Source organism: Equus asinus, chromosome 15 (genome assembly GCF_041296235.1).
Source record: "Equus asinus isolate D_3611 breed Donkey chromosome 15, EquAss-T2T_v2, whole genome shotgun sequence".
Lineage (NCBI taxonomy): Eukaryota > Metazoa > Chordata > Mammalia > Perissodactyla > Equidae > Equus > Equus asinus.
In genome coordinates this window covers 14,497,143-14,522,668 of record NC_091804.1, presented here as the reverse complement: position 1 = coordinate 14,522,668, position 25,526 = coordinate 14,497,143, and the positions used below count along the sequence as shown (strand labels likewise).

The following is a 25,526-nucleotide window of genomic DNA, read 5'->3' as shown; positions in this document are numbered from 1 at the left end:
TGAGGACAGTAGGACTTATTAGGCTGCACAGAGTGGCTGTGAGGGCAAAGTCAGATAGAACTTGTTCCCATATTTTGAAAACATGTAAAAGATTATATAGACAGGATATTCCTATGGCTGGCATTAGAAAATATGGTGACAGGTTTTCCACCATGAATATTGCTGGGAATAAGGGCTAACCCTGGGTGCTTGCCATGTGCTAACTCCTTTACATTTATTAACCTTTTTTAATCCTCAGGACAAGTTCAAAGCAAGCACTGAAACACCCCACTTTATAGATAAGGGAACTGAGACACAGACAAGATCACACAGCTTGTAAGTCTTGAATCTTGGGAATCTGATTCTAGAACTTGCACTCCTAAAAGCCTTCTGAAATGGGTGAGACAATCTAGATTGTTGTTTATAAAATGGAATAAGACCATCACTCAAGGTAGAGTGAATGCATGTGAGGGTCTCGGAGACCTCTACTGTCAATGCTTCCTTTGCAGCCCATGGTCCAAGCTCTCACCCACGTCACAGTCTGGGTGATGCTAAGGACCTTCTCAGAGGACCCCATCCTCCCAAGAAGAGACAGAATAAAGTGCATTCCCCGAGCACCCCAAATCCATCTGTGAATTATCACCCATTCTTCACCAGCAAGGTGAGGGCTGCCTATGGTGTGTGCATCTGGGCACAAGGCCTCACATCCATTTTTCTGCTCCTTGGTTTTCTTCTGTGGAAATAAGAATCTGGAATATAAAGACTTTGGAGTAAGACAGACCTAATTTTGGATCCTGGCTCAGCCGTTTGCCTTCATATCCTTCGGAAGTCCATAAAGATTTAGTCTCATTGAGTCTCAGCTTCTTCACTGTAAAAGGGAGATGATCTTGAACTCTAGAGTTGTTGTGAGGACTAAACTGGCTCATGTTTGCAAATGCTTAGCACAGTGTCCAGCACACAGTAACCCTCAGCATCATACCACAGCCACCATGCATCTATATGCTATACATGCAGACTGAGGTACAGAGACCACATGTATTGATGATTAGGCTATTGTCATTATTAACTTATTTATCCCTCACTCAACATGACGAGGCAGGGGCAGTCTTTGTCCGCATTTTATAGATAAAGAAATAGAGGCACAGTTAAATAGTTCAGCAGTTTACTCACCCAGTTATAAGCGGCAACATCAAGACTCAAACCCAGGGAGTTTACTTCCAGAACCTACAGCTTTAACCACCAAAAAGCACCTGAGAAATGCGAGTATAGAACAGTGGTTCTCAACTGGGGCTGCTTTGCTCCCGTCGCTGCACGTGACATTTGGCAGTGTCTGGAGATATTTCGGTTGTCATAAGTGTGGGAGGGGTGCTACTGGCATCTAGAGGGTAGAGTCAAAGGAAGCTGCTAAACATCCTACAGTGCACAGGACAGCCCCCACAACAAAGAATTACCAGGCCCCAAATGCCGATCTTGTCAAGGTTGAGAAACCTGCTACAGAATGAGACAGGACGATGCAACCCAAGGGGACTTCATTGCTGCAGGTGTTAACAGGAGCTTGTAAGAAGCCAGGTTAAAGCTTGGCACCCACAGCAGCTATTCCTGTGCCACTGGGGATGTATGCAATGTCTGGTGAAGGGTTGAGCCCAGAGAGCTGGATCTCATCTCTTCTGTGAGCTGACTGAGCTGGCTGTTACTGAGCCTCTCAAAGCCCCCAGTTCCTCATCTGTACAAAGAGGGCAAGAATTGCTGCTTTATGGGCTATGAGGCTCAACAAGGCAACACAAGTGTCTGGCACGCAGCAAGTGCCTAGTGAATTGGCGGAAGGTGATTACATTGGGGGCTTCTCAGCAGTTGCAGCCAGAGCAATGATGTTCTGGGCCAGCACCAAGACACTGGAGCTGGCAGATCCCTGTGCCTGGCCCCTGAGAGCATCACAGTGAGCAAAACCAAGTGCACAGTGACACTCTCTCCAGCCAGTATCCTCCCTGCAAGGCAGACTTGTCTGCAGGGGAGGGTGGAAAGCATTTTCTCACCACCTCTGGCTGTTTTTATACTTCTGTTTTGTGAATCGTGGCTGTAAGGATTTTGTTTGTCTTTATTTTTTCTTCCCAGGCTTCATCTGCTCAGCCCCAGCAAAAAACATTTAAAAATAGAGAGAGAGATGCCAATATCTACAGATTTCATAGCATCCTTGATTCCTGTTGTGCCAACAGGAAAATTAGGTAGGTAGATAACATTGGAGGAGTTTTTCTCTGTGGATTAACGTTAGTACTTTTTTCTTTAGGTCAAAATGTAAAACTTGCAGCAAGCGCACACACATGCATGCGCATCTCTTCATTTTTGCTGTATCTGGGAACCTACACAAGTTTCGTGCTTTCTCTTATTATTAGAGATGTGAACATTACCCAGCAGCCTCTAGGATGTTCCATGAGGCAAAGCCAAATTATCTGAGTCGTGATCGCTATTCCTTCCCTCAGCAGGAAATCCAAATGTGATTGGTAGACTTTTAAGAGTACAGTTCTAAAGACGCAGGCATCTAAGTCTTTTTAGAGAAATGTTATATTTTTAATCAAGTAAACGTTTTAATTACTAACATGCCTCCTACTTCTTACCCTCCCACAAAATCTGCTCGTGAATCCTCACGGGTCTCCTGTGAAACATGGGACAGCAGGCTGCTCCTTTGAAGTCCTGGTTATAAGGACTAAAGAACTCCTGGTAGACGTTCCTATGGGTGAATATGTTATTTTTTTTTTCTTAACCACAATAGTTTCTGCATTGTTTCTGTTATATATATATTTTGGAGCCACAATAGTTTCTGCATTGTTTCCAGGTTTGACAAAACCAGATTTCAGGGTAGGTCTGCTTTGCCTTCTATTTGGAAATCTGTAGGAAGAGGGATTCAGCAGGAACGAAGCTAATTATCCCCTTCTCCCTCCCTTCGTCCCTCCCTTCTCTCCCTATTCTTCTACTTAGCCTAAAGTTCTGGTGGTCACTAAGAGCTCTTATGGGTTTTACTGGCAAATGCAGCCGAACTCCTGAAATCACATACGCCCATATCATGGGAAAAGTACTGGACTAGGAGAAACATGAGACTTCAACTCTTGCCCTTGTTTTGCAATCAACTAACTATGAAACCTTAAACATGCCATGTGACTTTCCGGACTTCAGTTTCTCCTTCTGGGAAATGAGTGGCCAGGGGGTGCTGGTGGTTATATTAAATACAGAATTCCTCCAAGGATTAGGCTAATGGGAAAAATGAATGAAATGGGCTGGGCAGGGCTTGTCCCTTCTAATGGGGTAGCCTTTCCTCCAGCCAAGTCTGTTTCCAACGCTACGTGAAAATGTGGGCCCAGGGATACGAGATCATCCCCTTTTTTCCAACAGAAGCTTGAAACCCAGAAGTTGAGGCTCTTAAGTGAAATATCTTGATTTTTCAGATGCTGGAATTGACTACCAGGTGAGCCAAACATGTCAATGGGCTAAACTGGCTTCAAGGCTGGAAGGTTACTGCCTCTGGACAAAACTTTCTCTCTGACCATGACCTAACACAGCTTCCTAGCACAAGTGTTCAAATATGCCACAAAAAAATCATATTCAAATCTGAATAGCCAAAGCAATCCTGAGAAAGAAGAAGAAAGCTGGAGGCATCACACTTCCTGATTTCAAACCATATTATAAAGCTATAGTAATCAAAACGGTATGGTGTTAGCATAAGAACAGACACATAGATCAATGGAACAGAACAGAAAGACCAGAAATAAACCCATACATACATGGTCACTTAATTTTTGACACAGGAGCCAAGAATACAGAATGGGGAAAGGACAGTCTCTTCAATAAATGGTTTTGGGAAAACTGGGCAGCCCCATGTAGCCTGGACCCCTATCCTATACCATACACAAAAATTAACCCAAAATGCATTCAAGACTTGAATGTAAGACCTGAAACCACAATACTACTAGAAGAAAACATAGTGGGTAAGCTCCTTGAGACCGGTCATGGCAATGATTTTTTTGGATTTGACAACAAAAGGCAACAAAAGTAAAAAAAATAAACAGGTGGGACTACATCAAACTAAAGTGCTTCTACACAGCACAGAGAACCATCAACAAAATGAAAAGGCAACCTATGGAATGGGAGAAAATATTTGCAAACCATATATCCGACAAAAGGGTTAATATCCGAAATACACAAGGAACTCACAGAAATCAATAGCAAAAAAAGTAAATAACCCAATTAAAAAATGGGCAATGGACCTGAAAAGATGTTTTTCTAAAGAAGACATACAAATGGCCAACAGGTACACGAAAAGGTGCTGAACATCAGTAATCATCAGGGAAATGCAAACCAAAACCACAATTAGATATCACCTCACACCTATTGGGATGGCTATTATCAGTAAGACAAGAGATAAACACTGGTGAGGATGTGGAGGAAAAGGAATCCTATACACTGCTGGTGGGAATGTAAACTGGTACAGCCACTATGAAAAACAGTATGGAGATTTATCAAGAAATTAAAAACAGCACTACCATCTGATCCAGCAGTCTGACTTCTGGGTATACAGCCAAAGGAAATGAAATCATTATCTCGAGGAGATATCTGTACTCCCATGCTCATTGTATCATTATCAATAATAGGCAAAGTATGGAAACAACCTGAGTCCATCAATGCATGAATGGATCAAGAAAATGTGTATCAATAAAATATATACACAAAGGAATGTTATTCAGCCTTCAAAGAGAAAGAAATCCTGTCACTTGCAATAACATGGAAGAACCTGGAGGGCATTATGCTAAATGAAATAAGCCAGACAGAGAAACACAAATACTGCATGGTGTCCCTTATATGTGGAATCTTAAAAAAAAAAAAAAAAAGAAAGGAAGAAAAGAAAAAGGCAAAATACATAGAAACAGAGAGTAGAAAAGTGGTTGTCAGGGTCTAGGGGGTCGGGGAAAAAGGGAGAAGTTGGTAGAAGGGTACAAACTTTCAGTTATAAGATGAATAAGGTCTGAGGATCTAATGTAAAATATGGTGACTACAGTTGATAACACTGTATTGCAATAATATGTATGTAATAATAATATGCAGTGCCACCTTTGAGGAGGTTCCCGCACATTCGAGGGAAGAGGGCAGTGAACGTTACCTTTGGAATGCACACTGTGGGCTCGGACAAGCGAGGGTAGGTGTAGGAACTGTACGAGTGTCCTTGGGGGTGGGTTTGAAATCTGCTGAGAGTAGAACTTAAATGTTCTCATTAAAAAAAACTAAGGTAAATACATGAGGTGATGGATGGATGTGAGGCAAATCCTTTCACAAGGTATACATATATCAAATCATCATGTTGTACATTTTAAATATTTTGAAGTTTTGTCAATTATACCTCAATAAAGCTGAAAAAAATTACTTTCTTTACTCCTAGATGAAATCACCACTATGTTCAAAAACCCAAAGATGTAACCAGATTCAGCTAAGGAATGTGTTAATTTGCTTATTTCACTCTAGAACTCTGAAGGGGTTCCCTCACTTGAGTGATATGCACAGGAAATCGAGTCATCTCATACATCATGATACATATGTATGGCTTCATAGAACTTTTGTCTGTTGGTTAATTAGACCTCTTTCCAACAATTGCCCCGGCAAGAATGTAGAAAGTAAAGGTAGCCATATTACCCTGATCATGGGAGTTCAATAACACAGTGAGATGAAAAATATTCTCAATATTTAAATTTTAACTGGAGGTATATATTTCAGGCCTTTTTTTTTCCTCAAGATTTATTTTTAATTTAATATATTGGGAACTAAAGTGCCAGCTTTTTTGGTTTTTCTAAAGTATGGCTTAAGTCACTCCCAGCATGTCCCTAAAAGACTTCTCAACATCTTGGATTGGGTTTATGAGAAAAAATAAGCAAAGGAAAAATGTTGACTATCTACAATCAATATAACAGATGAATGGAGGCAGGCTTGCCTAGAGAGAGCGTTTGGTACAAACATACACGATCACGCTGCTAAAAGTCATGTCCCTTTGGAATGGTTTAAGACCTCTAGGTGATCCACAGCCCATCACCAAATGCCCCACTTTCACTCTGCTGTGCAGGTGAGGCAGCAAAAGCATCACAGTTACCGTGGGAAGATAAACCACTTGCACACTCTCTAAGGTACTTGGCAAAGTCTGTGCTTTTAGCTTCAGCAACTTCTCCAACAGTGGTTCCTAACCTTTGGGATATCACGGACCAGTCAAATTTCAAAGAAAATTTGCAGCATCTAACATTAATTTTTCTTTCTTTTTTTTTTTTTTACCAAGAAGAGAATTACACAAAAGAAAACAAAATAGAAAGCACACCAAAAAAGGTCCAGCAACAAGCTTGTATCTGTCATCCCAAAATTTCCTATAGAAAATTATATTTCAACATAGAAATAGCAGAAAGAACATACTTTCAAAATGAAGGGCCGTCCCTTGAGTTGAACAAAATTAATTTTATTAAAAACTTACCACATTATCCTGATTTTTTTTTCCCCTTTATTGGCAGATCCATGTAAACTTTGCCAGAACACAGGTACCATGGTATTACTCCATCTAACGGTCTACAATCGTCTACTCCTTAACAGAGAACTTAGTACCATACGAGCACATAATATTTATCATTAGTACTATATCAGAATATTTTTCAAATAAATAATTTATTTTCGTTTTTTTTGCCTTTTAACCAGAAACCCTGTGGGAGATCCCAAAAGACTGACTTTAATGAATAAATGTGCTTTGCCCTAAATTCTCTGCTGTGGGGACTTGTGGATGGAAATTAGGTAGAATTTCAATATGGATTCTCACTTAAAAGGCAAACCAGTGCTCTCGAATCTGACTGTATGAGAAGGTAGTGCCAGTGCCACCTTTGAGAAGGTTCCTGCACACTCGAGGGAAGAGGGCAGTGAACGTTACCTTTGGAATGCACACTGTGGGCTCGGACAAGCGAGGGTAGGTGTAGGAACTGTACGAGTGTCCTTGGGGGTGGGTTTTAAATGCACTTGCTCCGAAGGGCATCATCGGTTCCTGGAGCCCCGAGCCTGACCTGGACCTCTGCCGCATGGCGGGCTGAGGGCTCGTCTGATTCAGGTACGACGACTTTGGCCTCCTGTCATAGTCATCCAGGCTGGGTCCCCATTCACTTTCACTGTACGCCAGACTCTCCTTGGAGCACCCGCCAGTCCCTGCAGTTCTAGAAGGTGTGAATTGGAATGGATAATCTAGAGGTGGGCTGCTAGAGGCTCTCTGGTACTCCCACTTGAGGTCACTGTATTCACTTGGTTTGCTCAGTGAGTCCAAATGTGCGTGATAATCGACAGGAAATCTGGCAATGTCGGATTTCAAAGGCTTTATCTCAGAATAGTAGGCCTCCCCGTGTTTCATTTTCATTAAGTGCCCATTTTGCTTGGTCGCAGGGCTGCCTTTATAAAACGGATCCAAATCGTCTCCATAGAGACTCTTTTCTCTGTACTTTTCGGTCGTGTAATCAGCAGTGGTATCAGATTCGCTGGAATACTGTGAGAAGGTGATGAAGCCATTTTCTTCCCGATGGCCTTGACCATGGCTGGAGGCTCCCTGGTCCGGGGTGGGCGGGCTTTCTTTCCTTAGGGAGTTGGAGCGAGTTACCGAGATGTTGTCGAAGTCTTCCAGGAGGCCGTTGATGGAGGTTTCCTTGCAGGGTTTGTTTCCTCTAACGATTGTCTGGAAATAATAAAGGGAATATTGTTTAAAGAAAATATTTCATGCTTTCAAATTGATGGAGGAATTCCACGCCCACTCCATCCAATTTAAACCACAAAGGAAAACAGACCCCAGGAACATTTCATAAAAAATCATAACGAAAAAATTGTTGATTGATTTCAATGGTGAACTAAATCAAATATTAAACAACAATCTCAAATTAAAAATTTTTCCTTCTCTATCTCAATAGAGAGATCAATTAAACATCAAAAAGCTAGTGAGAAGACTATATAGGCTAATATTGTCTTATTTACCAGTTTATGGGAAATCCCCCTCCCCGTTCCTCCACGTAAATAATAAACTCTAACCATCTAACAGTAAGCTGATGATTATAATTCTACCAGTCTATAACTGTTAGGATATAAAAGGTATATTACGTTTTTACATTCATTACTCAGATGATTTGCAAAACTAGTAAGCATTGTCACTTGAGTATGAACATACCCAGAAATGGGTGCACTTGTTTTTATCGTTTTATGGAAGACACATAACAATTTGTTCTCAGATTTTATAGAAGAGGAAGGCACTTTCTGAGGTGTAAATAGCAAACAGCACGAAGATTACTTGTGGGATTTAATGCGTGAGCAAATGTGATGTTCTTATTAAGCATATAACTGTAATGTTTGCTATGGCCACACTTCTATCATCAGCACTGAATTTTGGATGGCTTAGTATTGAGGTGCTTGTACCTGAACCTTGGTGACAAATTGCCAAGCCCAAATGTTCCCTTTAATGAACCTAAATAACATCGGAATAACAGGAACAGAAAGAAATCACAAACTACTTACACAGCCAGTCAGCTGCACCTTGACAATGACAAAGTTTGCAGTGAAATATGACGGGGGTGGATCAAAGAACAAAGAACAAAGCATTATGACTTCAGACTTCCAGGATTTTAAGAGAAAAATACCTTTGAGCAAGCAGCAAGGAGTTCAAACCATCTCAGTCAGTACAATAGAAGATTTCGAACTGGAAGAAAAAGTCTAAGTTGTCCTGGAGCATATGTTTTTACAGATCGGTGCTTCTCAAACTATTCATGGTGAAAAACAAGGTTTTAGTTTTTTCCCTAGTCAGTCCTGGGCTAATAATGCTTTTGGTCTATACCCTTTTCTTTTAAAGAACGTTTTAAGTTTGGAATAGTCTTAGATTAATGGAGAAGTTGCAGAGTGGAGGTAGCGTTTGCCAGGTTTCCACGCTGTAAAATATTAGTGGGAATTCATAGTCCCCCAAAAAGTAGATTTCTGGTATTTTTAATTGCGTGCATCTGTGTTGACTGATGTGCCATGTGAATAATGACTGTAAGATGTGCCAAGGTCTTCAAGTACCTTCTGAATTATTGGACCTACCTGGATAATCCTTTAGCAAAAATACTATCCAGACTTGACAAATAATAGTTAACTATGTTAGAATTTTTCGTATTCAATGCTATCTTTAGCATTCTTTAACTTCAATTAATCTTTCCTATCTCCATCCTTCTCATCTCTGAATACACAAAATATTCAGCTCTAGAATCAGAGGATCATTTCCAATCTCTTAATGTCAGAAGGAATCTAAAGATGATCTGGGTCACCTCCTGCCTTTACTGAGTAAAAACTGAAACTTAGAGTTGACTTTGCCAAGTGGTATGTAACAGATGTGGGATTCAAAGCAACTCCTCTTTCTCCCAGTCTGGCTCGCTTTCCAAGGTACTTTTCAGACTCTTTTGGAGCTAAAGAAAATAGCACCAGTTGACAATGCAAAGGCTTGGTGTGTGACATCACAGTCCACCAAAAACGGGTCTTTAAGTGCATATTTCTATTGCACATTCCACCCCCTGGCAATGAGCCACTGAATTTACAGAATATGGATAATTCTAGCTTCTGGTCTCAATTTTAGCCACACTTGCTATGTGATTTAGTTTCATTCTTCTTTCATTATCTGTTCTCTGATTTGTAAATAGGATAATATCACTTGATATTTGCCCCTTTCCTCCCCCCATCCAGGAACTATAGAGGCTGATGGGGAAGAGATTACAAAACAATTTTAAAACATACTAATGCCCTCATGAAGACACCATTTTCAGGTGGACACAAACGCATAAATATGAAATAGATTAAGAATATTGAAATACAACTCATCAATGAAGGACAAGTTAAAACATGAAGATTATAAAGAAAAGATCAGAGAAGAACAAACCAAAAATCTTGGAAAGTTTTCAGGAAGAGGAGAATTATGAGCTAGTCCAGGAGGCAACAACAGATGTAACTGGATAAAGGAAAAAAGAGGTTAATTACCAGCTCATCACTTACTGAATGACTGAGGCACAGAGATGGTCAGAATGTGTCAAGATGCCACATCTTTGGGGCTATGAGGGTAATTGTGATTACAGAAGAAAAGTTTCCCTGTGCATATCAAATTAGCATCTCAATAACTTGTCCTCTGGAATTTATATCCAGAAAACTGGTTAGTTCATCTTCAGCAAATTAACAAGTGGTTATGATGGGGCTGGACTCTGGGTCTTAGAACTTCACCACCAGGACACAGATATTTATAAGGAAAAAAATATTCTTCCCTGATGATTCCTTTGAGAGCAGAGCATTATTGAATATTTCATTTAAAACTGCTGAGTCCTTTAAATCTATTTTCCCCCACTAAAAGCTTTCCAGTTTCATTAGTGAGTTCAATGGGCAAATTTAAAACTAACTCATTTTGTTTCTGGGGAATATTTACAGAAAGAAATTTAGATACTAAAAAGAGGCATCCATCCATCTATCCATCCATCCACCCCCCACTCATCCATCCAATAACATCTATAGATAGATATAACAGATATCTGTAATATCTATATGTCTATATCCATATTGTCCGTAAATATTTTTTAAATGACTACGTGATAACACAATGAAGGTCTGTTTGGGAGAGTCTTTTCTCTCATTAACTGTGCTATGAATGTCTTACATTTTGAAAATTAAAAATCAAACAATCCTAAGCAACTATTTCACAATTATTTTTGTTGCCCAACTGTGTTCATTCCGATTTCTGTGGGAGATTAAAGGGTCGCTGTCTCAGCATATGAATCAATCTGCGGCATCAGAACTGGGGAGTATGCTGTTCCTGTGCACTTCTCCTTGCATCTCCAGAGAAGTATGCTCAGTTTACATGCAAAATTATAGCAGCAAAAACAAATAGAATTCTGTACATTTGTTAATGTGGACAGAGAAATATTAATATTGCTATGAGCTAATGCTATTTAGAAGAAAAAATGAGAAACACTTTTGAAAAACAATCTAGTATTTACGATCCTTGTTTTGGATCTTAGGCTCACAGCACTTCTCAGCTGTGGGATATTAGGCAAGTTACTTATCCTTTTAAAGCTACAGATTTTTAAAAAATTTTGTTGAGGTCAGAATAGTTTGTAACTGTGAAATCTCAGTTGTACGTTATTATTTGTTAGTCACCATGTAAATCTGCCCCTTTACCCCTTATGCTCACCCCCCAGCTCCCTTCCCCTCTGGTAACCACTAATCTGTTCTCTTTGTCCGTGTGTTAGTTTATCTTCCACATATGAATGAAATCATAGGGTGTTTGTCTTTCTTTGTCTGGCTTATTTCGCTTAACATAATACCCTCAAGGTCCATCCATGTTGTTATGAAGGGGACGATTTTGTCTTTTTTTATGGCTGACTAGTATTCCATTGTATATATATACACCACATCTTCTTTATCCCTTCATCCGTAGAAGGGCACGTGGGTTGCTTCTACTCTTACGAGCCACAGTTTCTTAATCCATAAAATGGCAAGAATAAATCCTTGCCTCATGGGGTAACGTGATGATTTAATGAAATAATGTGTAAAACAGCTGGCAGGATTCCTGGCATACAGTAAGTACCAATAAATAGCAGTCATTTAATTACTTCACGGGTAAAATTTACTTTTAAATTAGGTTAATAGAAGCTGGCCCAGTGATGGAGTAGTTAAGTTCGCACACTCTGCTTCAGCAGCCAGGGGTTCTCAGGGTTGGATCCTGGTCACAGACCTAGCACCACTTGTCAAGCTATGCTGTGGTGGCGTCCTACATACAAAATAGAGGAGGATTGGCATGGATGTTAGCTCAGTGACAATCTTCCTCAAGCAGAAAGAGGAAGAGGGACAACAGATAGGAGCTCAGGGCCAGTCTTCCTCACCATAAAAAAAACAAAACAAAACACCATAGATTAATAATTTAGGGAAGAAAGGAAGCTGCAAACAATAGGTAGAAGAAATAAATCTCGGCTTTATATGATGAAAGAAAAATGATAATTGATGCAGTAGACTTTTACAAACTACTATTAGTAACTTTAGATATAAAACACAGATTTCTTGAGTTTAAACAGATGTATCTCAAATTAATTACAATGTTATATACACTAAATAGATACTGATAGATACTCCTTATTAGATCTAAAAAAGTGAAATACTTTCAAATCATAATCAGCACCCTATTGGTATCTTTCTTAAAAATGTCATGTCTAAGGTGCAAAAATTAACAAAATTAGACTTTCAATGTTCAAACTGAAAGATAAGTACGGAAAAGAAAAGGTTACGGAAATAAGGTAAAATACTGACAGTGGTCATCTCTGGCTGGTGAGAGATCAAGGGTGACTGGTATTTTAGACTGGTGCTTCTCAAAACCTTTCTGTGCACACAGATCACCTGAGGATCCCATTAAAGGGAGATTCTGACTCAATAGTCTGAGGAGGGGACTGTGATTCTGGATCTTGAACGAGCTCCCCAGCAATGATGCAGCCGGTCTGCTGTTCACACTGTGTACTCAACGGGGTTAGTGTATTTTCCAAGTTTTCTACAATCAGAGCTACTTCTATAATGAAAATGTTACATTGAGATAACTTCCAGTATAATAGGATTCAGGATTTTATTTATATAGTATTCAACATATAATATATATTTTATTAACTAGATATAGAATAGTGTTAAATATACTTATATATTGTTTTATATGTATACATATCTATCTATATAGCGTTAGATATATATATTGACATATGTGTTAAAATCATTAGATTTTATAGTTGGCTGTTGGCAGCTACTATGTTCAATATTTTCGCTTTCCCTATGAAGATGAAATATTTCTTATATTTAACCAAAACAAACACTTTAATAGATTTCACCATTTTGGTACACCCACTTCTGTAGCATCACAATCTTACTATGAAGCTATAAGCCTTAGAGCTACTGGTAAATAAAACCTGAGAACCATGGAAGAGAAGGTGTAGCTGCAGATATCTGAAAGAAGAAAATTTTGTCTGTACTAAAAAAAAAAAAAAAAAACAGAAGCAAAAACCCAAGGACACTAAAGCTTAGATTACCTAAGGCATGATCTTTTCTCGGATCTCCTTTTTAGCATTTCAAACTGTTTACTGACTGTGTAAATGTATTGCTCTTAAAGGAAGCACAAGCTTTTCTCTCTTTCAGTGAAAACTGTTAAATCAGTGTTACCAAGCGGGGGCTTGCAAAAGGTAAATATTTATTAAAAATAAATTGTTGACCTGCTCTAAAAAGCTTAAAAAGGGTATAACATCCTCTTTTAATCAGGAAGACCAGTTACACTAGAACCGAGGTAGTATCTGTTTCCCTGACACGAGTTTCACTTTAAAGAATCATAAACGGCAAAGCAATAATAATGAACTCGAAACGTGGAATTTTACAGCACGGTTTAACCAGCTTCAAAGTATAACAACTACTATTTATTACTGTATCTGATGTTTATTAAAGCAAGATTGTGCTGTCTTATAGAGATCGATAATATAACAAGTCCCAGAGTATAGGTGAATTTCATGCCACGGAACAGCCAGGCGTTAAAAATCAATGCAACCCAATCTACTTGAGTTCGACGCCATGGTTCTCATTGTCTTTCCATTGTGCGTGGACCAGCTCAGCGTCTGCTCCGACTCCCGGTGACAGCGGCCATATTTCATGGTGTTCCTTCCCCAGGCTGTGGGCCAGTGATAAGCTATAATGGATCTGTCTGTAAGAACAGCTGTCTCCCCTTGTTCCCGGGAAGAGATGAAAAAGTGCCTCTGCTCTCACAGACTGTATTATCCTTGACAATAATGAAGTGTGTAATTAACAGCTTTGCCCTAATAAGACCTCGCATTTCTTTCTCTCAAAAACAATGTCTTCTATCCTCCTTGAGAATGTGTTTCATTTGTCTTTCTGGGTAAACACTTCTCAGGAGGTCAATAAGCTAAATATTCCCATGACTCCAAAATAACCAGGACTCTCGCAGGAAGTATCCACTTTTAAACAATTTCTCTAAACTCTTACCCTGTTTGCAGAGAACCAGTCCCCTCATTTTTAAGGAATGTGGCTGGAAACAGCTGAGCACATAATCACAACACAGCTGATATACTTAGATCCTTATGGGAAGAAATGCTAATTCTTGGTTGGATTTTCTAACATCAAAAGACCTCAGATCTTCTATTTTCTTTCCGTTTTCCACATATACCTTTTTTTGGTAACCACAGGCTGTGGGGTTAATTGGGTGAGTAGTTAAGCATCACGTATTTCTGGACAACATGAGAATTAGGGCAGCATATCTCAGAGTGGAGGTGGTCATGAAGGTTGCTAACCATTGAGACCTTTTAAGTAAATTATGTCATAATCTTAATCACGTGGAACCCAAATAAACCAATTCCTTTACTAAAACTATTATGTTCTGTACAAATTACAAGAAAGTAGAATGTATTTAAGTAAGGTTTTGTGAATTTTCTAGAAATGAACATTTCCTCATTAAGTTAATGGGGAAATGTTCTGTTGTTTTCCCATTCTCTCAAAGCACAGCAAATCCAACACATTTAGTGACCACTTCTATACGAGGATAACCCCTGAAGGGGACTTTCTATTTATTGTCAACTTGGCAGAGGAAATGTGAATAGTCGAGAGCCCTGGTTCTTGCTGTTTGGAATGTAAGGCAGACAGGCTAAAGTCAACTGAAGTGTTTGGCCAGAGTTAATAGTCAGAAATATTTTACGTTTGTGTTTAAAGGCAGTTTGAGACTAATCGTACTGTAATTGGGAATTTAACTATTATTTGCCTGCTGTTTTCTGGCTCAGTGTCTAGAGAGCAATGAGGTCAATGGAAGTACCTCCGTTTACTAATTTATTCATTTAGTCAAACAAAAAACTCATTTCCAGCTGTAGGGAGTACTCTGAGATGAATGAGACAAGATTCCACAATCTATTTCTTGACTTGGGTAGTAGATATAAGAATTTAATATTATCCTTTAAATTTTCCATGTGCTATATTCTATTCATGTCTTAGCCTGGATGCCTCAAAAGCAGAGCAGAGACAAAAGCTTGCATGTGAGTGGTTTATTTTGGAAAGTGAGGCCAAGGCACAATGGGGGGGGGGGGCGTAACAGGGAAGGGGGAAGTCAACTCCAGAGTGCAGTACCAAGCTGGCTATCTGTGGACATCTGGGGCTCAGTTCTTCTGAAGAGCTGTGAAGACTGAGTCTCAGAATCAACCACAAGGGAATGAAGATGGAAGTATCCATCCACCTGCTCCCATCTCCTATGTTGGAACAGCTGAGGGGACTTCCACATGCCTCCCACAAGGTGGCGGTAAAGAAACCGCTGTGTCCAAAAGCAGACATCAGTGGTGCAACTGAGGTCAGAGCATGTTGCCTCAGCAATGACTGGAGTATCAAAGGTTGGCCTAAAAGACATGAGATGGGACACAAGAGGTGTCCAATACACCTTTTTTAGACATATGATATATTCCACAATCAAAAAAATAAAAAATGAAGTAAAACAGGGCCTTCTTTTCACAAACCAATGGGCGTGGATATCAGTATTCTTGATCAATGTGCTAGAAATGTTAGGTGGCCACCAAAGATCTGTGTCCCCTTCCAGAATGTAAACTTTTTGATACAAAGCTGTTGCCAGCCAGGGACCACATTTCCCACACTGTTTGCTTCTAGATGGACCATGAGACCAATTCTCATTCATGGAACATGAGCAGGATGTGATGTGTGTCCCTTCCAGGCCAAAGTCACAAAGAAATGCCTTTTCTTCTCTTTATTCTCCTGTCTGCTAGCTGGATGGAGAAGATCTCACAGGATACTCAGTTGCTAGGGGATGCCAGAGCCACATGATAAAATCCATTAACCTGGCAGGAAAAGCCACACTGGATCTTGAGTGAGTGAGAAATAAGCTGCTATTTTGTTGAGCTTATTTACTGAGATGTAAGGGTTAATATGTGATAGCAGCTGGCAATACTTTAACTAATATATAATGATAATGATTATAGTGAGTCTAGAATTAGAAAGCAGACCAGGAAGAAAAGAGAGTAAGCAGGGACAGACTCTATCTTCGTATTCCTATCAAGTGTGCCCAAGGCTAATCCCTATAACTGGCCTTGGCCATGCAGCCCAGGACATCCACACTGGGTCCATGGATACCAAGGGAAGCAATGTGAGTTATGAACCAGACATGCACTGAGAAAGTCCTTGTAGAAGAAATGACATTGAGCACCTGAAGCCTGAGACAGGGCACTGAGAGTTGTGAACAGAAGTCCTTATTGCAGCTTGATTTTAGAGTATCAATAAGAGAGCGGCCATGTATGAACAAAAGTTTTATTTTTCCGTATTTGGGGATGAGATATAAACTCATGCAGGGGAGTGAAAGAAGGTACATTTATTAGAGTGTAGCACCCACGGGCCAATCCTGTAGTTTATTAGTCTCTGTGACAGATTGCTTGTGAAATGGGCACAATTATCCCCCTCCCTGTGCAATGTGACTTTGTAGTTCTTTGCATTGGGAGGTGGTGGAGTTTATGTCTCTACCCTTGAATTGGGGATGGCCATATGGTTTGCTTAGACAAAAGAGGGTGACAGAAATGACATGATGCTGATTCTTAGTCTGGGCTGTAAGAAGCCTTGCCAGCTGCTGCCATCTCTGTCCCCTGCCTCTCCCAGGTGAACAAGCTAGGGCTGGCCAAGTGAAGGACCAGAGATGACTCATCATTGCTGAGGCCATCACAGATCAGCCAGCCCCATTTCATCTAGGTGCCCCTTTCCTCCCTGCTGGCCAGAGCTAGAGCTGCAGGGGAAAGGAGGCATAAAACCTAGGATCTGGGCCCATTCATACCAGTGCAGGTGAACCAGACAGCCAGAAGGGGGAAAGGCTTGTGTGCCTGTGGGTAGGGAATGGTAACCCTTGATGTGGCTAGAGAAAGGGGCATTTATATGAGTGGAAACCCAACAGAGATGAGTCCTGGGTGGCAGGCTTCTCTTGAGTTGCGCTAATTATTAAGCCCTCCTACATCTGCTTTTGCCCATAAAAGATGAGTCAGCATGCAGTATAAAAGGGGCATGGTCAAGGCTTATCTTTGAGTTGGTTTTAGGTTTTCTTTTTGTGGCTGAAATTACTTGAAAGTGGCATAGCCTCATGGTTAGAATTTTGGTTCTATTTATATAGATGATAAAAAAAAAAACCTGTCAAAAATGGGCATGTTAGTAATTATGCAGTTTCCTATAGTCACTTAAAAACTTTAAATCATTAGACATCAGGTCGCTTCAGGAAATTTAGGTTATTTGTAAGGTAACACATCTGTCCCTTTCTATGCTAAGACTTTTTTTTATTCTTTTAAAAGTCTTTAAAAAATGAGACATTTTAATATATCAAGCACTTTTACAATGTGTTTACCAGGAAACGCAAAATTAAATATGTGGTTTGCATTATATTTCTATTGGACAGCACTGATCTAGAGTGGGGGCCGGCAAATGATGGCCCATGGGCCAAGTCCAGGCTGTTTTGGTAAATAACGTTTTATTGGGACACAGCCACACTCATTTGTCCATGTAGAGTGCATGGCTACTTTTGCACCACAATTGGTGCGACAGAGGCCATGTGGCTTGCAAAGCATAAAATATTTTCTCTCAGGCCCTTCACAGAAAAAGTTTGCTGACTCTTGATCTAGAATGTCACCAGCTGTACTGGTCCCACTCTTTGGAGAAAACTGTTCATTGTTTGAGCCATGGGGTGTGTCAAAAGGAAGAGCACCTCCCAGTAAGTGGGGTATGTTGTCTCAGGGGGATGGGGTCACCTGGCACCAATGGACCACCCAGCTCATCTACAATCTGTGGTTCTGTGGCAGAAGCGGGCATGAGAACTCCCCACTCCTGAAGCAATTCAGTTTGTGGGCCAAGTCAACCAACTAGAATAAGGAACCATATCCTGTTCTTGAGGGAATTTTCAAGCAACGTCATTCGGAGAAGGAAGCTGGTTGAGTTTTTGTTGGGTGGTGAGCTCAACCTTAGGTAACACAGATGTGAAGGCATAAATAAGATTGAGCCCACCCCCTCCCCTACAGAGGACCTGAGCTTTAAATAGTTTGTGAGATGCATAAAATGACTGTCATCATTCCATGAATTGGTTTAAATGAACTTCTAGTCACTAACCTTGACCTAAACACTCACTGTGTACCAAGACAATGAGAAGTGTTTTCCCCATGTTTAATCCTCACAGCAAGACCCTGAGATAGATGGCATTGTTACCCCTTTGTACAAAGGAGGGAAATGAGGCTCAGAGAGGCTAGGTAACTCACCCAATGTCACTCAGCTGGTAGGTGGAGGGTCTGAAAGCAAGGCCCAATCTTACTTATTACAAATACTGCCTCTCGCTATATGTATGAAAATCACAGCACACCCTGACAGCACTCTCACCTTCACTCTCTGAGGGCATGGAAAAGACAGCGAAAGCACACAAGACAAGATCCACTCGCTCTGGGAGACACCGGAAGGAACGTAAGCATACACCACGCGAGGCAATATAAAATATCTCCAGAAACAAAACTTTTTAAAGAAAGGATGTTTAAAACTCAGAATGATGGGAATTGGGGAAAAAACCAAGTTGATTGCTCTTGGGAATAATTAGCCTTTCCAGCAACTTCAAAATCCTGTCACCATAACAAAAGAAACATCTTGTTACATTGCATTTGCTCAAGATTCTGACATTTAAAAATTTAATAACTAACAAAATGTGTTGTCTACACATCAATTGCTACCCTCCCCCTGTAAAAACAACTGATTAAATGATTCTGGGAATATTGCTAACAGGCAATGCTAAACGTCAAAATCACCTGCTTTCTCTTACAGGCTATATAAAGAAGGACAAGGCATATTTATTATAAATTTGATCAACAAAATGTTACCTTTGAATGTCCGAAACTTAAATTTCTGTTGTTTTTTTCAGTGTGACATTTTAAGCAACCTTGACAAACATGAAAATGATCTCTTCAAGGCATAATAAATGTTAAGAAACTTATTAATTCAGAAAGAAAACTGCTAGGCAGTTAAATAACATTTTAAAGTACAAAGTTGTTACTGTAATTATGTACTTAATATTTCAAAAATGGACTGGTCTTAGATGCCAAGAAAAAATTATGCCCCAGTAGGAAAAAAGATTGGAGAAAAGCTGGGCTCCAAATCTTCCACATGTTTCAGAAATATGAAACTTGAAAGTCCATTAAATATTAAGGTCAGCTTTACCAACTTTCCTAGTTATTTGTCATCCATTTCTCTTTAGTGATCCAAGTCAGAATAAGGTTTACCTCCAGAGAAAGGGTGTTCATTGGGAGGAGCCCCAAGAGAACTTTCTGGGTGATGAAAATGTTCTATATCTTGATCTGGGTTGTGGTCACATGAATATATATATGTAAAAATTCAGCAAGGTGTACATTTATGATTTGTCTTTTATTACATATAAATTATTCTTTTGTTAAAATACATTGGAGTGGCACCAAACCCAATGGTTGCTTGTCTTTTCCAGCAAATATGTAGCACCCTGAAGGCAGCTTCTGCAAAGGTGGGACACTGGATGTATCTCAGAATGAGTGGATGCCGGGTGGCGGCCATGGATGGATAACGACAGGTAGGTACTGATGAGGGGAGAATGGAGATGAAGCATGGAGTTCAAGATGGAAGGTGATTAATAAAGGAAGGGGCTCATAGGTAAGGATAATACAGCGGGGACAGAAGACTGGAGGTCTGAGGGAGGGAGAAGAACACGTGTTGTGGGTGGGTGACTGAATCAGAGACAGACAAACCCAATCAAAGATACGAGGCTGCACACTGAATATTCTAGAAACTTAGCAAATGCAAAAAAAAATGATGCTATTAAGAGTTGGGAGGCTCCTTTCATCCTTAATTTCTTTACCATTCCCACTAGTTGAGCCCAGGGCCTCTCCAGCTACTAATCTGGCTCCCCCAGAGAAACCTGCAAGGCAGTGGGGCTTTCCTTCTGTGACGCAGAAGGGCCAACTCCTCAACACTTCTTTGATTTATATAAGCTATGTACAGAAAAAACTCATGTGGTTTCTCTTTTCATTTGCAAAACGAGACTCATTTTTTCCCAAGGATATCTATCTATCCATCCATCCAAGATATAAGATTGTTCTCACTTAACAGATTTTATTGCTTTGAAACTCAATGAAGGGTTTAAGAATGCACCTGGAGCTTTTCTAAGGCAAGCCTTAGGAAAGGCTAAGGCAGCGAGAGGTTCTGCTTCATCTGGTAGCTTCAACTGCAGCAGCTCTCAGCACAGCTGCACACTGGAGTCACCTGGGGAGCTTAGGAACATTCCTGAAGCCAAGGCCTCTCCCCAGTTTCATCTCTGGTGGTGGTTCCAGGTGTCAGTAATTTCTAAAGCTCTCCCTGGATGACTCCAATGTGCAGCCAAGTCTGGGAATGGCACTGCTGGTAGACCTTGTCCCCTGCTATTCAAAGTGTGGTCCCGGACCAGTGCATCAGTCTCCTGAGAGCCTGGTAGGAGAGCAGACAATCAGCCCCCACCCAGAACTGCTGAATCAGAACCTGAGTTTTAACAAAACTTCCAGGTAATTCACATATACATCGAAGACTGATCACCACTTGTAGACCATTTGCCTGAGGTCCCCTTTACATGACTCAAACAATTTCAATTCAGTAAAGATTTTGAAAATCAGTCAATTCTCTGATTATATATATATATATATAATCATATACACATATATAGATGTATCATTTGTATCTTTAGATGTATATACATCTCTACAGATATAGACATATATTATCAGAGAAAAAATATTCCTTAGTCCTTAAACTCCAGATTAGTAGGGTCATTTCTTTGCTTTGCGAAAAAAGAAACAGTGTTCTATAACAGAAAGGGGAAAATGATTGATTCATAACACAAAGGGCAGCTCTGGGGTATTATGTTCCTAGAACGCGTTCTATGACTTATTGTGGGAGCATATTTATCCTATTATGACTGTGTTCAAACATCCCTGAGGGCAAGTTGATGGCTGGAATGCAGGAGTCTGAAAAGAGTTTACTGCATAATCTTGTTCACTCATTCAAGGATATTAACAGAACGGCAAGAGCCCTCACACCAGCACACAGAGACAACCCACTTCTTTCTCTAAGCAGGATGCAGCTACTTGGCCAAATTTAAAGAGAGGGTGATTTTACAACTCCTCTTTGCTAAGTCCTGTCTTAGATAGAGCTGGGACACACAACACATGTGCACACACACCATAAGAGACTCAATAGTATCTTTCCTTTTTCCAAAATTGTATTCCATCAATTGTATTTCATATTCTAACCACAGATTTAACAAAAAGACACTACAAGAAACAGATGAAATTCAGTCCTGCTTTGCCCTAGGAAAATATATATATATATATATATATATATATATATATATATATATTTGTAAACATTGGCACCTGAGCTAACAACTGTTGCCAATCTTTCTTTTTTTTGATTATTCTCCCCAAAGCCCCCCAGTACATAGTTGTAGATTCTAGTTGTGAGTGCCTCTGGTTGTGCTATGTGGGACACTGCCTCAGTGTGGCCTGATGAATGGTGCCATGTCCGCGCCCAGGATCCGAACTGGTGAAACCCTGGGCCGCCGAAGTGGTGCACATGAACCCAACCACTCAGCCATGGGGCCGGCCCCTGCCCTAGGCATATTCTTGAAGACATGACTCACTATGTTATTCAATGTCCCTACAGAAAGACCTCATGAAACATTTACAAATTAGAGTGGGAGAGATTTGCATTCCCACAGGAAAGACTTTTTCCCACTCTCCTTTTACATTGATAAGAATTTTATAACCATTTCAACTGGACACCAAAGAGGCTTGAAAATATCAAATTTATAGCTTAACTATTGATTATGTGCATGTGTGAGGTTTGCACATTTGTATTCTTTTTTATTGTCTTTTTTCTCTTCTATGATTTACATTTTTCTGGGTCCTTAATCTTCTATTGTTTATAATTTGCCAAACTTTTATTATGTGGGATTTCGTTGTATATTAGTGCCACTCCTTTTTGGGAACAGAGTAGGTTTTTAAAAAGTTCCTCTCAATTACCAGCTCTAGTGTTTCACCTTCCTCCTTTATAAAGATATAGTTAAGTAATCTTCAGCAATTTATAAATCCCTTAAGCCTACATCTGACTCAGAACACTGGAGCAAGTTTATCAGTTAGGGTCTTCCGAAGGTTGTGTTTACTCATTAAGAAAATACTAGCCCATTGCATGGAGGGGAAACCTAATAAAAAGCTGCCAACATCTTGAGCACATTAGAGATAGACTAAAGAGAAGCAGTGCCTCCAGGAGCTTTAAAAAATCCTTATGACCATACTGTAACCAAGAACAAATAAATAAGGGTCTCTGGGGTGGAGCTCAGGTATCAATAGTTTTAAACCTCTCCCAGGTGATTCCAATGAGTAGCCAAGGGTGAAAACCAGCGTCCCAATGCAATGCATCTTTTTTTTTTAAAGATTGGCACCTGAGCTAACAACTGTTGCCAATCTTTTTTTTTTTTCCTGCTTTTTCTCCCCAAATCCCCCCAGTACATAGTTGTATATTTTAGTTGTGGGTCCTTCTAGTTGTGGCATGTAGGATGCCACCTCAGCATGGCCTGATGAGCAGTGCCGTGTCGGTGCCCAGGATCCAAACTGGTGAAACCCTGGGCCGCCGAAGCACAGGGCGTAAACCTAACCACTCAGCCTCGGGGCCGACCCCCCAGTGCAATGCATCTTAAGCTCTACCATGCACACAAATGTCCTGGGCATCTTGTTAACATGCAGACTCTAATTCAGTAGGTCTGGCGTGAGGCATGAGATTCTAAATTTCTAGCAAGCTCTCAGGTGAAGCTGATGCCGCTGGACTACAGAACACACTTTAAGTTGCAAGGTCCCAAAGAACAGATCAAGGTCCCTGGATGGCTGAGCTGGGGTTTGCCTATTGCAAGGAAAATGAGATCACCACTATGTCCTAGAGAGAGCACTGGATTGTGAGTTCAGCAATCTGGGGTCTAGTCCAAGTTATCACTGGCAACTATGAAGCCTGCATCAAGTCACTTTACCTTGCAGAGACTACAGTTCCCGTCTGTACTAAGACGTGCCTGCCTCCCTTCCAGCTCCAACATGCCGTTGTTTTGAAGACTTTCTCCATGTCTCAGCTGCTCCGAAGAGTAACTGCCCCTACAAAGCGCTAAGTCTGCAAAGTATCTGGCTTGACTGAAAAATAATCTGACAGGTGCTTAATGCCTCAGAGAGAAAATTATGTGCCCTAATTGGAGTTTGTGTATAAATTCCTACACTTTTTAAATTCCTAGGACAGGCACTGATCCTCTTGTAAGCAACTCCTAGGTTAGATACATGAGCTCATTCTGCCACAAACCATTTGGTATCCTGACACGTTCTCTATTAACAATGTCAAACTGTGGTAGGTTGATGCAAAAATGGTGCCAATTCTCCTCTCCTGTCTGTATGCAGATCCTTTGCAACCTGACTCTGCAGCTCCTCTCCTCAGGAGATGGAGTCTGTTTCCCTTCCCCTTGATGCTGGCTTTGGCCCCAGGATGTGCTCTGGCCAATAGAATGCCGCCAAAGAGATGTGGTGCCCTTTCAAACCTCTGCCTCTGGAGGCTGTGCAGCTTTGGACCCTGCCCAGTGGCCATGTGAACAGGCTGGGCTGGTCTGGGGAATGATGACAGACTCATGGAAGAGAGACCATGACCCCAGCTGAGGCTGTCCTGGACCAGCCAGCACCCAGCCCACTCGGCAGCTGACTGTAGATGCTTGAGTGAGCCCAGATGAGACTAGAAGAACTGCCAGCTGAGTGCAGCCCAAATTGCCAACTTGCAGAATTGTGAGGAACAACAAATGCTTATTGTTTTAAGCTGTTTTTAAAAAAAACTGTGGTAAAATATACATTAAAAATTTACTATTTTAACCACGTTTAAGTGTATATTTCGGTGGCATTAAGTACATTCACATTGTTGCGCTACCATTATCACTGCATTTCCAGAACTTTCTCATCATCCCAAACAGAAACTCTGTACCCAGTAAACAATAACTCCCTCTGCTCCTCCCCCGAGGTCCTAGTAACCTCCAGTCTACTTTCCATCTCTATGAATTCGCCTATTCTTGGTCCCTTATATAACTGGGATCATACAATATTTGTCCTTTTGTGTCTAGCTTATTTCACTTAGCATAATGTTTTCAAGGTTCATCCATGTTGTAGCCTGTGTCAGAATTTCATTCCTCTTTAAAGCTGATAATATTCTACTGCATGTACATACATTTTGCTTATCCATTCATCCGTTGATGGATCCTGTTTTGCTATTGTGAATAACACTGCTGTAAACATTGGTGTACAAGTATCTGTTTGAGTCCCTGCTTTCAATTATTTTGGGTATATACCAATAAGGGGAATTGCAGGATCATCTGCTACCTCTATGTGTAGCTTTTGAGGAACCACCAAACCGTTGCCACAGCAGCTGTACCATTTTACATCCCCGCCAGCAATGCATGAGGGCTCCAATTTCTCAACATACTTGAAATGCTTATTTTCTGTTAATTTTTTTAAGATAGTAGCCATCTTAATGGATGTGAACTGGTATCTCACTGTGGTTTTTAATTTGCATTTCCCCAGTGATTAGTGATGTTGAACATTTTTTCATGCACTTATTGGCCACTTGTGTATCTTCTTTGGAGAATGTCTATTTAAGTCCTTTGCCCATTTTCAAAGTGAATTGTTTTTTGATGTTGTTCAGTTGTAGGAGTTCATATATTCTGGATATTAATACCTTAACAGATATGTGATTTGAAAATATTTTCTCTCATTCTGTGACTTGTGTTTTTACTCTCTTGTGTCCTTTGTTTAAACTTTGTGTCCTTTGTTTTAAACTTTGACAAAGTCCAATTTATTGATCTTTTTCCTTTTGATGCCTATGCTTTTGGTGTCATATCCCAGAAATCACTGCCAAAACCAATGTCATGAAGTTTTTCCTTTATGTTTTCTTCTAAGAGTTTTATAGTTTTAGCTCTTACGTTTAGGTCTTTGATTCATTTAAGTTAGTTTCTGTGTATAGTGTAAGGTAAGGTTCCAATTTAATTCTTTTGCATGTGGATATCCAGTTTTCCCAGCACCATTTGTTAAAAAGATTATCCTTTCCCCATTAAATGGTCTTGACATCCTTATGGAAAACCATTTGACCATATATGTGAGGGTTTGTTTCTGGGCTCTCTCTTCTGTTCCATTGATCTAGATGTGTATCTTTATACCAGCATCGTACTGCTGTGGTTTTTACTGTTGCTTTGTAGTAAGTTTTGAGATCAGGAAGTGTGAGTCCTCCAACTTTGTTCTTTTTGAAGGATGTTTTGGCTATTCGGGGTCCCCTGTGATTCCATATGAATTTTAGGATGGGTTTTTCTATTGCTGCAGAAAATACCATTGAGATTTTCATAGGGATTGCCT

General features: G+C 40.3%; 1 protein-coding gene across 1 annotated transcript in view; it reads right to left on the bottom strand.

Annotated features, from left to right (window-relative positions):
• PAK5 (p21 (RAC1) activated kinase 5) overlaps positions 1 to 25,526 on the bottom strand; it is a 294,957-nt gene that overhangs the window by 41,095 nt on the left and 228,336 nt on the right. The window contains exon 4 of the mRNA XM_070485566.1: positions 6,917 to 7,702. Coding sequence (XP_070341667.1) covers positions 6,917 to 7,702 — 786 coding nt within the window. The remainder of the gene's footprint in view (positions 1 to 6,916; positions 7,703 to 25,526) is intronic.